Genomic DNA, 17,882 nt, shown 5'->3' on the forward strand with positions numbered 1-17,882 from the left:
AGGAAGGGCCCACAGGAAACTGTCCATTGCACCAGGGACTTCCTGGGGTTTGGGTACCCAAAGAAAACACTAGTAAGGTATGATTGAATCTTCCTTTTCATCTTCCCAGAGTATGTGACTTAAGAGAGTAAAGTTAATATTAAAGAGAGTCTCTCCTCCCCTGGATTCCAGCATCACCTAGGAAAAGAGGCAAGGACAAGCCACTCCTGGCCAGGGTCTACCCTGCCTTAACTCTGAGCAGCTGCATACAGCTCAGTGATTAACTCCATTGAAATTGATTCTTCTTGTCTGGCTAAACACAGAGACTTTGTTTCTACTAATGATTTTCAAGTTTAACCAATAGTCACAGTGACAAGCTGGGAGAGGGCTGGTAAGAGTAGTCCTCTTGTATTTTATAGGAGTGGCAAATGGTGCTCTGGGGAAGCGTCCCCGTAGTGATGGCTTGGGTGGGGCAGAGGCTGTTTGCCTTGTTCTGTCGTTCAGAGGTGTAGGCTCTCTGGCCCATGCCCCACTCCATACTGGTGATGGTGTGGTGAGCAGCAGACATGCCTACCTGAACCTTTGAGCCTGGTGGTGGAGAGGGCCAGGGTAGCGCCGGTTTGGGGACTGGTAGAGCTGGGAGAGCAGAGCCTGGCTGGACTTCTGGCTGGGGTTGTTGGCAAACTTCACAGTAATCGGTTCTGTAGCACCGCTGGGCTTCTGGCCATTCAGCCCTTTGATGGCTTCTTCTGCCTCGATCCTCTTATCAAAGCGGATGAATCCCACCCCTCTCGAGACTCCTGGGGAAGGAAAAACAGCATTTGCAAAGAGTGACCCAGACAGTTGGGAGCTATCACTGGGAAGCACCCTGTAGGTACTTTGTGGTGACTCAATCCACTTGTGATCCAGCTCCTTGAATTTCTGTCACTCACCAAAAGGCATCTATCTGGGTGCCTTTCTACCAGCATGACTCTGGGCAGATGTCTCCAAGCAGAACACAGTGGGTGTTTCCCTCCAGGCCTCTACAATTGCCCTGTCCAGTCCCTATCTACCTTTAACTGACCACCTAACACTATCTAGTTCTGAGGGTGCCTTTCATACCTCATAACTGAACCTCTGACCACTCACTGCACCCTTTAGGGACATATTCTGTGCTTTTTCTGCACCCTTTGAATGATGGACTTTATGCAGGCCACTTATTCTTTGTTGTCTTAAACAGAAACAAAACCTACAGATTACCTTTCCCTGGATCTTTGATACACGCAGATAAAATTCAGACTTTTCAGGATAGCAATTATTGCCTTTGGCAGTCTGGTCTCAAATCTGCTACTGAACCTTACACCAGCCACCCTGACCTGCATTGAACAGCTTGTATTCTTTCTTAACACCAAACCTTGGGCTATCCCATCCTCTGTCTCTAGACTGTTCTATCCCTTCCTTTTTTGCCAGGAAACTGAATCATTTCCCAAAGCTCTGTTCCAAAATCGCCTCTGCCATGGAGCCTTTCCAACAATCACCAGGAGGCCCAGTACACCTTCTTCTGAGCTCTCATGGGGCACTGGACGGTCTCTAGCAAGCACCTCACATGACCGCATTCATTGGAGTCCTGTGAGGGCAGGCTCTATGTCTTCTTGATCCTTGGTCCTGAGTGTCTCTCTGCACAGTGTTTAAGGTGGAGCCCGCACCACTGGGGATGGGTGCATGGATCAAATGGTAAACATGCATGTTTACCTCGACTCTCAGGGGAAACATTTCAAATTGAGGTCAAATCAGGAATAGGCAAAAGACACTGTCACTGACAGTGCAGCCCCAGCTACCTTACATCTCTTCCTGAGAGGCGCTGGTTGGGTTTCTTTCTTATGGACAAAGAACCGTAGCACCTTAGCCTGGGATCATACCCATGCACGGCTGACTTAGCTAGTGGGAAATCTGACCTCTCACTTCAGATGACCCCCAATATGTAGAATAAAGCAGCCTGAAGTCCCTTCTAACTTTACATCACTGTGCTCTGGAGCTAGAGCTGTACATATAGTTTTTCCCACTGGATGAAGGCTGAGACAGACTTTAAAGGCCATAGAACCCCACTCTTAACTTGATACCCCAATCTTCTTTCATGACCCTGCCAAGTAGTTTAGTTGTATTTCCATGGTGGAGACTCTGGAGTCTTAAGATGGCCCATTTTAGATTTAGGTAGTCCATGTACAAGGGTCAGAAATCCGCCTGTTCAGGCTCTGCACCCTCACCTGCAATATCCATGAACCTACTTCTGTGGGTCACATGGCACAGACATACAGAGGAACCAATTACAAAGAAGCACTTAACCTGTGACTTGATCGACCAGGATGCGTGAGGTGATGATGCGACCGTATTGCGAGAAAAGCTGCTCCAGTTCCTTCTGGGTCATGGTCTTGGGAAGGCCACTAACGTACAGGTTAGCATCCCTGATTGAGGCTGAGCTCGGGCGGGCATAGGACACCTAGGAGAAGGTGAGAGGTGCTAAATGCACAGCAGGCACTCATCATTAGAGTGGAGACCAAAGAAACAACCAAGATGACAGTCCCTTGTCCGTCCTGAGGACCCATGGTTCTTGTGTAGGAACAATAACAGGAGAACAACAAGAGATGAACAAAAGGAGACTTGTCAACAGAAACTTAAAACAAATGCACAGATAAAGGTCTGTTAGTGTGAACAAATAGCTACTGTATGGCAGCTGTTAAATGCAGAACTACCCACGCGTGAAGTTCTGAAGATTTACCTCCTGGATGTGGGAGTATAGATGATTTACTGTATCTAACACATAATAATCTTTGAATAAGCCAAAAAGAAAAGAGAAAGCCCGTGAAATTCTGCTCTGTACATTTCTCTCCATGCCATCCTCCCTGTGCCCATTCCCTTATCCAAAGCATCAAAGCAGTCAGGTTCTCTGCACGATTTTTTTTGGTCCCCTCCTTTGTGTTGCTCCAATCTGTTCCCACGAGGTCTGCTCTCGCTGAATGACAAAGTGCTGGTGAAATGGGGTTGAATGAACATCTGCTTGTTAAACTCGATATGTGACCTTGCACATCTGCAAGGATCAGTTGCCTCTCACTTTGAGGCAGGGCAGATAGAATCACAACAAACAAAAAAATGGGGGCACAGTGGATAAGAGGGAGGGAAGGACAGTGGTTAGAGAAAAGAGCCTCACCAATGGTTATAATAAATTTGACTTTGTAAATTTGTTCTCCCAGATCTCTCAACTGCTTTTTTTCCTCCCCCAAAAGCTAACACAGAAGTGTAAACAGATCTGAAATTCCATCTGCAAGAAGCCAAATCTTTAGCAGTACACATAAGCAAAGCAAACCCCAGCAGTCATTAATTTTAGACTTTCATTTACTTATTTATTTATTTTTTAAGAAAACAACATCAGACATTTGAAATATAATTTACAGCTAGTCTAACAAAAGCACTTTCCTGCTAAAGCTATTTCTGGGGCAGTTAGGGCTCAGAATAGACGATGAAAACAGTCATTTCTGACTACATCTGACAATGGTGGACAGGAAGGGACCTATATGCCTTAGCATTTTTCAGCTGGCTATTTCTTTTAATCTATATAACAGATTCAGGAGACCTGCTAAATCCATTAGAGTGAGAGTGTGTGCATGTGCATGATTGTGTGTGTGTGTGTGTGTGTGTGTGTGTGTGTGTGTGTGTGTGATTTTGTGTGTACATAAAAGCATGGGTCCATAACAAATGTCATCCTAAATCAGACCATTGACATTAAGAGCTAAACTTTGAACAGCAAAGTGGGCCTTATTTATGAGATCTTCAGGCAAAGAAAATGAGTGCAGAGAGAAGATTACGGATGAACAGACCCCTTACTCATGGCATATTCCCCCTTTCTATGACAGGGACACTAGGTCCCTTTATGAGTTCTATAACTAAAAATAGATGTTGACTCAACAGAAAATGATGTGAATGACTAATCTGCCTCGCTAGCCTCCTCTCACTGATGGAGCCAGGAAGCTGCCTCCAGTATCTATATCTTCTAGACATCCATGGGTAGCCTTGGAGGCCTCTGTACATGCCACATCTTCCCAGAATATGGCAGAGAAAGCAGAGTAGCTTTTACATGGTAGGTATCTGTGTGCATCTGGGGCCGGCCGGGGAGCTGAAGGATTAAGAACTCCATGTAACTGTTATGTGGAGTAATTCTACTCCACAGAAAGTGCTCCTATCCCAGTCCTCTAAGGGGCAAGAACAGGTTATAGCATAGTGGAACTATTTTTCATTCAGGAGGAAGCAATGGTAGGAAGGAGGAAACCCATCCACAGTACTAAGGTTCACCTTGTCTCACCTTGCTAGTTACTGATGTTATCTGAATATATCTGTGTTCCATCAAAGTTCAACCTCCCCACTGCATGCCTCCACTCAGGGGAAAGAGGCCAAGTCTGACTCTTGTAAGGGCTTAGCTCAAATGCCACCTTCTTTTGGCAGTCTTCTTTGTCTGACATTGCCTCACCCTGAGATCCTCCTTAGTGGGCCACTTATTCGGATCTTAACTCACCATCTAGTCTCGTGGTTATCTTGAGGTGGGTGTATATGTGTCTTATTTATGTCTGTGGCTCCACCTCTCAGCACAGAGCCTGAAATCTGCTGAAGGCACAAAACATACTGGAAAAAAAATGAATGAACACCCACAGCTCATGATGGATGATGCTGGTGTTTGGGGTTCTTTAGAGTTAACCATAGCTTGGTTCCTCCACGGATATGATCACTGAGCCAAGCACCCAGAATCATAGCTATGTGCCCTCACTAACTGAAGAGCTAAGATAAGCTTCTTACTCGTTAGTGCCCGAGGTTGGAAGGACTAAGAGGAGTCTGCTTCAGGACGAGGTACCACAAATCCTTCTGGAGGATCTGCTCTGGGTGATGGGAACACAGCTCAAACCAGGCGTCTCGTTCACCTTCAACAGAGGCAACAGGCTCCTCTCAGGATTTACTGAATAAATATGGGGTGAATGGGTGAGCAAACACAGTGACCCATTGTTACAAAGTCACAAGATGTGTGTCATGGCAAGGTTATATCTTAGTGTGACCCCAACACAGGGGAGGGGTAAGTTGGGGGTGAGAAGGACCAGGGAGAAGATAGAGTTGTGGTGAGAGAGGTGGTAGGATGGATGAGGAGATGGGGACCTGTTAATAGCCTTCTGCTTTGAGGAAGGTCAAAGGTTTAGGAAAATGCCTGGCAGTGTACATTTTCTACTATGTACGGCTGTACAAAACAAAGCAAAGACCTTGGCTTCTACTGGTTTGGGGCAGTTCGAGCTGGGGTCCAGAAAGGAGCATGTTGAGGGCAGACTCCGCAGGACAAACAGAGTTGGCACTGGAAAGTCAATGACACAGTCAAAACCATTTCCCCCAAAGATGATCCTGAGGCAGAATTACAGCCACAGATCCCCAGAGACTGATCCAGGCACAGAGCACAGACCAGTCTAAAGGTACGCAGTATCTGGGTTGTTCTACTCCCAGCCTAGGCCCTCTTCAGTTTTTCTCCTCTATTTAGAGCCATAGCTTATTGTTCTTTTAGACCTCTGTGCAGTACCTCTGGAGAGGACCAGGCAAAAGCGATAGGAAAATGATTTGCTCAGTCTGGCGTCTAAATGCTCTTCCTCAGACCCCAAAAAGTTCAACTTTCCTCAAACATTTGTTAAACTCTAGCAGAAGGACTGCAAATGTTAGGCCCTTTGCTAACCTGAAACATGTCCCCAAAATGGTGACCTTCAGCCTCTGTATTGGTGACATGTTGACCCTCTCTGAGTTGCTGGCCTAGAGCTCAGGGCTTCCAATATTATAGGCAGTGCCCTGGAGAATTCCTCTTGTCTTGAACCATCAGGAAAGATCATTTCATTCATCCAGAGTTTCTCACAAGAAGGTTGGCATTTCTAGGCTAGCACAGCTCTTGTCTAGACAAAGCTGTAAGTGAAGAAGCCACTCCTTTCTGGGTAAGGGTGGCCTCAAGGTAGGTGACTGAATGGCTGACATCACAGACAATCCTGTCAGAGATTTTCAACATTTCCACATGCCCCAGATCTTTCTTCTTGTGAGTTTGCAGTCCCCCTACCCACTACAAAAGGACCCAATAATAACAATAAACTTGAGAGCCTTGGTGCTAGAAGTCGCCTTGAAAATTGGGGAGGAACCCATGAAGGGCTGAGTATCTACCACAGACATTTCTGAGAACACGAAGTTCACAACTACATGAATATCCTATACTACCCCTGGCCATCACAGGCTGCTGCCAAGGTCTTCTTTATAGACCTCAGGGGCATCCTTTCTGTTTTTATCAGCCTTCATCTTGGACAGGTGCTAGTTAGAGTGTTAGGGAACCATATTTTGAAATAAGTTATTCCAAAGCTTATACTTACGTGACTTTAACTGAGATTGAGATCCCAATATAGAATGGAAAAAAGATATAGAGGTTAAGAACAGCTTTGGTGTATGGGAGCTTTAGATATGAATCCTGTTCACTTTGCAGATGTGTGACTTTGTGCCTTTCTGAGTGGCATCACTTGAGCATCATAGTTCAGAAGCTAAGAGAGCCACTTGTGTGTAAGATTCCTAGGCACAAAGACTGGCCCCAAAGTAAGTGCTCAACAAACTGTGACTTTGACATGGTTGCTATGTAAACAGGCCTTATTCTAGACACTGGGGAGCAAAAAAATAAAAAAATAAAAAAAAAATCGTACAACAGTTCCTGACATGCAGGACTGCTAGTCTAGCAGAGGAGATGTGTACAATTTCATTATTTGAAGATCAAGCTACAGATTTTCCCCAGTCTGTTGTTAACACCCTATTCTCTAAGTGAATACAAACTCCCCAGAGCAGGCAGGTCCCCAGGGGATGTTCATTCTAAAGAAACCAGGAGAATGGCAGCAGAGAGCAGACTCTGGAGGTGCCAGGGCTTCTATGAGCAAGCCCTCCTAGGGACCTGAAATCCCACCTGTGGGATCAGGGAGAGCAGAGAGCAGCCAGCTGGCTCCTGGAAACAACAGCTTTGATTGTAAGGATTGGTTTACCTCTGTGCCCGTGGACGCAGCCCTCCTCATAAATAGGACAGGTGTCTGCTTTTGTGGCTCCATCCTTTGTGTTCCTCTCTGCACCTGCCACCTGATAATGCCACTCTAAAAGAGCATTGGGGATAGAGCCTCATGGTAACATCGCAGATGCAGTTTGATCCCATCACATTTTCCCCTGTTCGGAACTCTCCAACGTGTCTTAAACACCTTGTATTGGAAGTCCGAATCCTTTATCTAGGCATTCAGGGCATCTGGCCCTGGCATCTGGCCCAACCTCTCATCTCCTGCTGACCTCTACATGCACGCTATGCTTCAGTTCAGACAAAAACATAGTCACAGGTTTCTGGCTGTGCATTGAAAGTTTCTATCTCCATGCCTTTGTTCTTGCTGTGGGTTTATCCTCATAGCAAAATGAATTCTTGATTACCTTCTAGGCCTAGCCATGTTCTCCATGAAGCCCAGGCATACATGGCTATTCTTTCCTTAAGTGCCATGGGAGGTTCTGTCTCAGTGGTCATAGCTATCATAACCCACCTCCCATCACAGTCTTCTGCCTAATGCCTGACCTGCCCCATCAGGTTGTATATTATGGTGAACTCAGTACACTGACTTTCACATCTAGTTTCAAAGCTTTACTAGGGCAGGAACTCAAGTGAAACTAAATGTATAATTCACTTTAGTGAATGGATTTCGCATACTTTCCCAGGAGCTTACTCAAATGGAAAGAAAGAACCATGGCGTTAGGAGTATCTAAAGGTACCATAGGCATATCTGACACACAGTAGGGCAGCTGTCTTTTTAGAAAAGTTGGGATGATAGATTCATGCACTTTAAAACTTACTTTTAAAAATCTACCAGGCTGGTCTGGAGAGGTGGCTTAGCCATAAAAGGATAGGCTCACAACCAAGAAAACTTACCAGACTGTCAAAGGTGCATACTCAGCACAAGGCTCTCTCTGTCTGACTGGGGCCTCTAAGTGGGTGAGATGTGGGAGAAGTTTCTCATTGTGATTAGAGGAAGAGCAGATGCCAGCCGCAGAGCTGCAGATTCCTCTCCACTAAATTGCAACTCCTGCCTCCTGCTTCATGTAAGACTGGTAGGAGTGTTGCAGCTGTCTGGAAATCCACACTACTTCCTGCCATCCAGGGCTCCTGACTGTTGTCCATGCTTCAGTAAGAGTCAGATTCACTCTCTTTTAATCCATCCCCCAAACAGGTGGAAAAAGGAAGGGTTCTACCCACTCACTCTCTGTATCTGTCATTCACCTGAGGGGTAACCCCACTCATTTTTACCCCTGGAAGCATTTGTTGAGTGCTCACTGAAAGCCGCAATTGCCTACACATGAAAAATCAGTATTTCCATTTTCCAGATGATAGACTCTGGTGCAGTGAGATCAAGTACTTTGCCAAGGTCATCTGAACCAAGACAAACTCGGATATGACTCAAAGTTCTGGGATCTTTCCACTGGGCCACACCAACCTGGGCAGTGAAATAAAAGCCAAGTTCTTGGCACAAACTGTTACTCTTCTTGGGAAGGTACCAAGTTGGAACAGCCATGCTGTAATATTTTATTAGACTATTAGATCTGGGAAGAATCATCTCCAAAGAGGACTTATGTTTGAAGAAGGAAAGTGAGCTACCGAAGGTCATCACATATAGTTAGTTTTATAACAGAGCTGGGGCTTCACTATCTTAACTCAGAGTTCTTTTGAATGGACAAAAAGGAAAAGGGAAGGAGGGCTGGGTGCCCTATGGTCTTTAATAGACAAGTCACCTTGTCCTGAGCCTCATGACTACTGTGCAGAACTGACTCTTTAACCCCCAGGGTCACAGATCTTCTAGGCCAGCATCATCCACAGAACTTTCTGGGGTCAGGAAAACATTTGATACCCATAATGTGTGATGGTAACTACTAGCTACACATAGCTACTAAGCACTTCAAACAGTCTGAATGTGACTAAGGAGGTACACTTTTATTTAATTAACTCAAATTATCATATGGTGCTAGTGGTGACTACATTGAACCGAGCAGCTTCAGGCCCAGAAACAATGTAAAGTTGTGGCTTTTCTGAGCTAGGAGGGCACACAGGCTCCTCTAGTCAAAATTCACGCCAGAACATCATCCGGACAGGTTCCATTTGAATGGCTCTGATGATGAAGGGCTCTTCCCTATTCTAGACCTGTACTGTACTGATAGCTGTATAGGTTTTCTTCCCAGTTATTTTAAATGTAAGGCTGAAGCAATGCCTTAGCCTCACTGCAAAATTTTCTTTCCAGGAGAATGGAACAGTAGTCATTCTGGGTAGATATATGGGTGCACAGCCCTCTTTTCATCTTTCCCATTCACCTCTGGACAGCATTTGTATGTCAGGACTCTTTAAAACAGGGAGATGAAAATGGGACACAAGACATCAGGTGGCCTTGGGTAACAGAGGTTCACTGTTTCCTCTAATGTGGAGATATAATCCCAAAAGTGCTTTCTCTCTTCTCTCTTCTCTCTCTCTTTCTCTCTCTCTCTCTCTCTCTCTCTCTCTCTCTCTCTCTCTCTCTCTCTCTCTCTTCATGTATGTGTGCTTGCACTTGTGTGATTTTTTTTTTTTGAGGAGCTTACATTACACCATTGGCTTCTTTTACACTTGCAAATGCCCTCAAACTCCATCCAAGCACTTCTGAAAACTTAAGTGTGCCCCCAACTTGTACCTGTTCAGTTTTCTTTTGTAATCCAGACCCAGGACACTGAGAATGACCTTTAAGATCCTGGGATCATATCAAGTTCAGTGGGCTGAGAAGGCAGAACTGTTTCTATTTCCAACCATCTATATCTGTATGCATTTGAAATAATTTACTCAAAGAAAGTTAAAAGGGCACCTGAAATCAGAGCAGCAAATGCATTCTCCGACTAAAGAGGTGGTGGCAGCCAGTACAACTGGGCATCTCCAGTTTCATTGGCCTATCCCTGGTCCTTTCCTCGGGGATTCAGTAACCCTAGTGTCCTGGCTGACCTTGGCAGCAAAGGGTTCCTACAAAGGAGTGGTGGTGCCTTTTTGTTATTAACAAGATAGAGGCAGGCAGGGTATTATTTCTGGGTGGGGTGATATCCGTCAGCAAAAAATGATCTGCTAACTCTCCGGGAAGCATTAAGAGCCGTGATAGGAGAAATAATTGCTTATGTCGAGTGCAAAGAAGAGATGCCTCAGCGGAATGGAGGCCTTCAGCAAGGCAGGTGGATAGCTGAGGAAGTGGGGAGGGAGGAGGCGCTGCCGCCCATGACCCCTGGCAAGGGAAAGAAGCGGCTAAAGTGAATGGGAACCTGCAAAGCTCAAGTGCAGAGAGATCCCCAGAGGCACTGCTAGTGCCATTAGGAGAAAAAAGAGAAAATGTCGAAATCCTTAAGCAGCATCCTTACAGGAGAGGCAGAATAACCAGCCCACTTCCTCCCCAGAGAAGAAGGGATGGTCCTTCTGGAGAGCTCTCTCCAGCAGCCTCTCTCCTAGTTGGGTTCTCTAAAGACCTGGGATGCTGCCTAGTGAGTGATAAGGTACCTACCTTCCTTATTTCCTACCTCTGTCCGACAGTGCTAGCTCTTAGGGGTTCACTCAGAGTGGCAGAGGCTACTCTCTTCATCTGAGACCTGGTGCTGAGATGTGCACTCTAGTTTGCACAAGTGCTGTGCTCTGGAAATGCTTTATTATATCAAGTTGTACTTTTATCATTTGAATAAGGCTCCATGTAATTATTAGAGAACTTCATAAAGCCATTTACAAACATATAATTCAATGGAGAAAAGCCTCAAATACAGATACACACATATATCACATACATACACACACATTCCATATTACGCAGCAAAAACATGCCCCTGCCCCCCCCCCCAAAAAAAAAACCCCAAATCTAAGGCTGATAAAACCTACCGCAGCACGCTGCCAAATGTTGACTTGTGGCCAAACACTCCACAAAGGTACACTATCAACAGATGGACTATCCTGGAACTTATTTTGAGCAGAGTGACTCCCATTTCCACCTTACACAGCCCCCTGTCTCCCCTCCAGCATCCAAGGGAACCCCTGTAGCTTGTGGTCACTCTATTACCTCACTGCAGCTTGCATAGCTAAGTGCCCCACCTCCACCCCCATGCATGCTTGCCAGGAGTGAACCTACGGAGGCAGAGCAAGTAGTGAACACATCTCTAATCCTGCTTCTCACACTTAGGTTAAAGCCTGAAGAGGAGTTCCATCACTGAAGCGTTTAGCAGAAGTGATACCAAGCCTTCAAATCCTGGTTTGCTAGACTACATTTTACCAAAGTTTCTCAGGGTAACTTGAATATCAATCCAAACAAACCCGCTTGGATTACTCCTGTTTTGAGGGTTCTTCCTTTCTTCCTTTTTTTCTCTTTCCCTCTCTTTCTCTTGTGCCCCCTCCATTTTGTTATGAAGCCCTGGCTGACCTTGAACTCATCATAATCCCTCTGCCTCAGTCTCCAGAGTGCTGGAATTACCATTACATCCAGTCCCCGTTTTGTTTGTTCTTAACTAATGTGACAAGGAGCAGAAGCAAAGGTAACAGGATTCAATTGAGCATTTCTTAGAAAGGGGCTGCAGTGACAGTGTAAATTCAGAAGCTGCTCTTTCAGAGTCCGCCAGGATAGGCATCAGTTGTCAAGGGGTATCAGAGCATCATTTACAAGAACCCAAAGCCCGTTCTCCCAGTGTTCTCAGAGTCTTGTTGGAGACAAGTAGGAAAAAAACCCAAAAAACAAAAAACAAAAAACAACTAGAAAAACTAAGAAACAGCAGCCTATCGCTAAGTGAGGTAAATCATCTCCTGTGGCAAGCTCATGGTCCACACTAGTCTGTGGCCCCATGAAACACCTGGATTGGAGAATTTCTAGGCCATTGCCATCTGTGACTCACTTAAATGGAAGGCCTTAAAGCCTGGAAAGCAAGGGCTTGGGCAGTTAAAGTCCAGTGTGTCTTCAAGTTAATGGCAAATGTTCTGAACCATAAGTCCATCTATGAAGAATCTGGAGGGACCACATAGTTCATTTATTTGCTTTCTATATCAACTTACCATGCCAGGGGATTAACCCTTGTATGAGCAGAGCCAAAATACACACACACACACACACACACACACACACACACACACACCCTCACAAGGCTCACATGCTGCTAGGCAAACAGGCAGTTTGACATTCCAACACTAAGGACCCACTGCCAGAGAATTATTTTTAAAGCTTTTAAAAAATACTCCAACTGTCACTTACCCACTGTGTGATCCTAGGTCTGTCTCCTGAACTTCTCTGGGCCTCAGTTTCCTCATTAGCATAAAGGAGATAATAGCACCTTCTACCAGGGCTATTTTCAGAAACAAAGCTGATATGTGTGTGTGTGTGTGTGTGTGTGTGTGTGTGTGTATGTAAAGCACTTAACTCCTGGGATAGTTCAAAGATTAAATGGTAACAAGCATTTAGAAAGATTAGAATCCTATCAGGCACAATGTAAACACTCCAAGTAAGCTAGCATTATTGTCATTTACACTAGATAAACTGACAGCTGTGTGTCTCTGGGCAGGATACTTCACTTCTCTAAGCCTGATCTCCACGTAGAGTCTTCTCCCTTGAAAGAAGTCTAATTGAAAGAGTGATTCCTCTGGAGTTCCCATTCACACCTACTCATCCCAGGTATAATTCGAGCATCATGTCCTTTCTCTGCCAGAGGTCTGGCCTTGCTGCTCACATGCCCTCAGTGTTCATATGGTCTCCTTACAGCCTCCTCCATAAAAGGAAAATGGATTTTTTTGTTGACAGGAAAGCATCTTCTGTGGACACCTCTCACTAGCAGCCAGGTAATGGGACATTCACTGATATCTGGCAAAGGCAATGGTGCCATATTTAAATCTCAGGTACAGAGGTTAAAAAGTGACTTACAAAGGTCAACTATTATATTCTGCTTGGTTTCCCTTCATAATTCTTTCTTTGTTTATGTTTATGGCCTCTAAAAATTGAGAGATCTGACAAAAAGGAAATCTAGATTTCAGTTCCTATTGAAGAACTGAAGATGTAAATTAAACACCTTCAGAATCACCATAGTCATCCCATCATCATCATCATCATCATCCTCATCCTCATCACCATCACCATCATTACCATCATCAGGGAATAGCTGCTCTCTTTGCCCTCCACTAACTCCCATCTCTAAAACCATCCCTGAATCTGGCAGTTAATCATTAATTTAGGGGTTTGTTCTTCCTTTCCTAGCACTAATATTTTTACATATCACACTTAGAGTGGCATGTTTTCTCTGTTATCAGAAATGTGTGAAGGAGCACACACTTAACCAAGTTTGTCAACTTGTACTAGATGGTCCTGTGATCTCTGTAATGCATGCTTCCATAGATGATGATGATGATGATGATGATGATGATGATGTGTGTGTGTGGTTTGTTGTTTCTGTTGTTGTTCGTTTTTTTTCCAGATTGACAAGCTATCTATTCCTTCATGGCAGTCAAGAGTAAAGAGATAAATCTCATGTCACTTATCAAAGCAAGCTGAAGCAGTAGAAGTAAACAGTAGCCTGAAAGGCATAAAAAGCAATTTTAAGAAATTAATAAATGATGAGACTATTAACAGCACACGAAAAGGGTTTGTTTTTTTTTCCCCCTTTAATATGATTTTTACCTTAAACACTGTGTCCCTTTAGGAAAGGGAAGAAAAGTTAATAAAGAAACCTATCACTCAAACTTAATTTTTAGTATGGCAAATAAACTGCTTTAATGAAAGGGCTGAAATCCCTAGGTTTGCACATTAAATTTTCATTCGTAGTAGAGAATGGAAATTATTGATTCAGCAGTGGTATCATGCATTTTGAATCCTACAGTGTCTCTCAGAAGCCCACATTTCCTCTGGGTGCAAATGTGTTAGCAGCATTTTGATGCAGGGGGAGCCTGGGCTGGGTAGGAGGACAGAGAAGGGGATAGAGATAAGGGAAGGAAGTAGACCAGCTAGTCACAGAAAGAAAATAATCAATGTTCCTTGTCTCCAAGATCCATTTAGATAAAGCATCTGATGGTATGATGGGCCACGGGACCATTCTGAGACTAGAAAAGCTGGGCCCAATCAGTCTTTGGGGGAAACTGCAGGGATCTTATGAAAGACTTTGAAAAAAAAAAAAAAAAAGGCAGACTGAGAGTTGGTGATTTGATCCCAAGCCGTGGGAAAAGGGTTTGGGTTTTAAGAAAACCGTAGAGGAAAGAAAAGTACCTTTCTCAGTTCAAGGTCAGCATGTCCGCCAAGGGGGAACAAAAAATAAACATCTGACATTCTAATGCTGAACTGGATAACATAAAAAAAAAATCAATCAAGGCCACAAACAGCTCTCAATTCGACAAGGCCTCATCAGAGTCAAGTGGCAGGAACACTTTTCTCGACTTAAAGTATGAAAATATGTGTGTTTTTCCTTTGAAAGAAATTAATCTTCCTTACTCTCTGAGAACTATGCCATAATTAAACAACTTTTATTTCCCCCTTAGAGAATTCCTAGGAACTAACTCTAAGCCGTGGCAGAGGCAGCCTAAATCAGGCTTATTTTGTGGTCTTTGTGTACTCTGGACTGTAGGAGATCAGAGAAAGCAATAATTTTTTTCGGAAATAATCTAGACACAATTGCACAAATAGGACTGCTTAAGAAGAGAAACAATCACCTAACGCGTCCCTGAAGAGGAAGGCTCGGCTGTTGTTTGACTCCCTTCCAGCCAAGGCTTTCCTATACCCCAACTCTCTTTTGTTAGCCTGGATGTCGGAAAAGTAGTTTTGCTGAACTAAAAAGTTCTGGTTTTGTGTTTTCAGATGCGGAGAGCTGGTGCCATCTATAGATTTCCATTCTGGGAGAAGTTTCTCTTTTGTCCTACTTTGCGTCAGACCTGCTGTCGTGAGGATAAGAGCGCCCAGGAGACACTTCCCTGCGGTTTAATAGGCTATGAAGGATGGGACTCATTAATCGGCTGGCAGCTGCCCCTAAACAGGATGCTGCCTGGAGGTGGGGGAAGAAGGGGAAGGGAGGCTGAGGAGCAGGTAGCTACATCCAAGAGACCACCGCCGGATGCCCAAGGCAGACAGAGTGGCCTGTCAAAGGAGCCCGTACAAGAAGGCTAAAGTGAGAGAGTGTAGTCCAGCCCCAGAAATCTACCTACCTACCTGGAGAAGCAGCCTCTAGGTTACTGATTTCTTTTTTGATTTAAAGCAAAAACTTTTGAGATGTAATCTGCTCACCTAGTTATTTTTAGACTGTTGGATTACTATTTTTGTTGTTTCTTAACTATATTTTCATCAATTTAATTGTAACTGCCCTTCTGATAGTATTGTGTTTATTTACAGTTGACTTCCTTTTTCCTAATCACCCATACGGGAAAGCCCAGCTGCTCAGTTAGCACATAAGATCCCCTGACTTGGTCTTGCCTACTTCTCATCCTTCTCATCCCTGCCATCCCAATTTAGGGCACACTCTTCATACTCAGGACAGCTTTTCAGCCTCAGTTTCTTCAGCTCGCTTCTGACCCTTTGTGTGGAGGCAGGCTGGCAGGTCTTCTTTGTAGGGCCATGATCCCCAGACCACATTTGCTTTCTGGATTAGAGCTATCACGGCCCCTGGTCTCCTCCCTCCACTATTCACCCCCTATTTTGTCATGTCCCTTACTTAGCAGAGGGGACAGGAAATGTTCTTTGAGTAAATAAAGAACACCACTTCTGGCTCCCACAGAGCCTGGACTTACTAGACCCACAGACTAAAATTCTACCAGGAGCTCCTAAATCAGAAGCTGGTGCATCGCCTCTTACCTTTATGGTTTTGGTCTGGAGTCTGAGTCCATTTAAAGTGTTGATGGCTTTCTCTGCATCCTTTGGGTCAATATAATTAACAAATCCATACCCTAAACTCTGTCCTGTGGAAATATTAAAAAAAGAGAGAAGGGGAGAAAGAGAGAAAGAGAGAGGGAGGGGGGAGGAAGAGAAAGAGAGAGCTCAATATCTTTACATAAGCAACACTTCCCACTATAGTGTAAAACCCTCCTTTGACCTGCGATTCCTTCTAGTTCACCCTAGATTGAAAGGTTTCTAATCCCACCAGTTCTCTTTTCAGGTGTGGACTTTGAACTCACAGGAGCTCTTACTATCTAAACTAAAAACAGTAAATGCCTTTGAATAGTCACACCTGATACATATAAGTGGCACATAATCAGGAAAAGACAGTACCAGGGACTAGAAAGATGGCATGCACAGTTTGTTAAAAGAGATCTGCTTAGAGTCTTAGGACTTTCCCTTACAAATTGGGTCATTTACTATCTATTTCCTCCAGATCTCTTCTCTGGAGACAACAGCACTTACCTCTGGTAAATTTTGAGAGAGTTTAGTGAGATAACATACATAAATGCCTACTAAGTATATTGCCTAGACCATAGTAGGTGCTCAACAAAGGACAGCTGTACTCTGCTTAGTCCTGTAAAACTGGGACACGCACTGGACTCAGTAGCTGTGTCTATTGCCTTGGTCATGCCAGCCACACCCACACTCAGAGGTGTAGAAGGATCTGAGCAGCAAGAACTGGAGTCATTTTTAGTGAAGGATGCAGGCATGGCCAGAATTTAGAGCAGTTGCTACAAATCATTCTTTGCCCTCATCATTCCCAGAGCCAAAGAACAATGAAAAAAAGAAGGGCAAGGGTTTCTATCAGAAGGAACCGAGGTGCTCCTAACACAAAGGAGAAAGCACAACTGCATTCCATAAAGAGGATTTAGCTACTTTAGGTGGAGATGATATCAACTTGTCTACAAAGAGGTAGCAAGCGACAGGACTCCCCCCTAAGTGAAATAAAAATAATGTACTTGCGATCGTGCCACTGATTATAAATAGTCCATCAGCTCTGCCATGTGTCATCAGCCAGAAATATCATTAGGAAACTTTACATTTTTCTGACATATCCTTTAAGAAACACAGAGCTTGTGGTGGCTGCAGAACCAGCTTGAACTTCTCAGGCAATGTTATTGATTTGTGGGCGGCAGCAGAGCCGAAGGGGAGGAAAATGACGGGACGTCACACGTCAGGGAAGACTGATTACATAAAGCTCTCTTTAGCCTACTGGGGCCAGGGCTGGGAGATAATACAGCAAAAAGCCTGCCACATCCCGGTGACAGGAGCCCATTTCAGCAGCCAAAAAATGTTTCCAACAGCTTCTGTTTTGCTGGTAAATGTCTGTGTTTGTGTTGGTTGTAGGAGGGAACCTGGGAAAACAAGTTGGGTTCTGGATCAGAAAATGGGTATCTTTTTTACTGTTACAGGACAGAAGCAAAGAGAACAGAGAGGAAACTCAGTGACATTTGCTCATCAAATGGAAACCCCAAAGGCAACATCTTCCATTAGGACATTCCTTTGCTTCTGAAGAATAGAAAAGACAGAGACAAACTTTGCGAGGCAGGCTTGTCATCAGCCAGAGTTAGTGACCTAGGAGGGAGGAAAGAGTGTGAGGCATGGGGCACACTCCAGCTGTTGTGACCCTTCTCTTAATTTTATCCTGTAAATTTGTGTGTGTGTGTGTGTGTGTGTGTGTGTGTGTGTGTGTGTGTGTGAGAGAGAGAGAGAGAGAGAGAGAGAGAGAGAGAGAGAGAGAGAGAGAGAGAGAGAGAGCGCGAGCGATGTGGGTAATACATGACCTTGCCACATGTTCCCAGAAACTCTATTTTGCAAATACAAAATGCAAGAGACTAATTTCATTGGTTTAAAATATAATTTATCCTAAATTTGTTTCCACCTTATCAAGCCTAATTAAGTTCCATTTTCATCATGTAAATTTCTCAGTCA

At 44.4% G+C, this 17,882-nt stretch overlaps 1 protein-coding gene across 12 annotated transcripts in view; it reads right to left on the bottom strand.

The window, feature by feature from the left end:
* Nucleotides 1–17,882, bottom strand: part of Elavl4 (ELAV like RNA binding protein 4) — a 137,764-nt gene that overhangs the window by 6,476 nt on the left and 113,406 nt on the right. For all 12 annotated transcript variants that reach the window (XM_028889091.1, XM_028889028.2, XM_028889077.2 and 9 more), the window contains exons 3-5: nt 15,867–15,970; nt 2,302–2,455; nt 554–779 (exon numbers count right to left, since the gene is read on the bottom strand). In XM_028889091.1, the coding sequence (XP_028744924.1) occupies nt 554–779; nt 2,302–2,455; nt 15,867–15,970 (484 nt within the window). The remainder of the gene's footprint in view (nt 1–553; nt 780–2,301; nt 2,456–15,866; nt 15,971–17,882) is intronic.

Source organism: Peromyscus leucopus, chromosome 2 (assembly GCF_004664715.2).
Source record: "Peromyscus leucopus breed LL Stock chromosome 2, UCI_PerLeu_2.1, whole genome shotgun sequence".
In the NCBI taxonomy this organism is placed as follows: Eukaryota; Metazoa; Chordata; class Mammalia; order Rodentia; family Cricetidae; genus Peromyscus; species Peromyscus leucopus.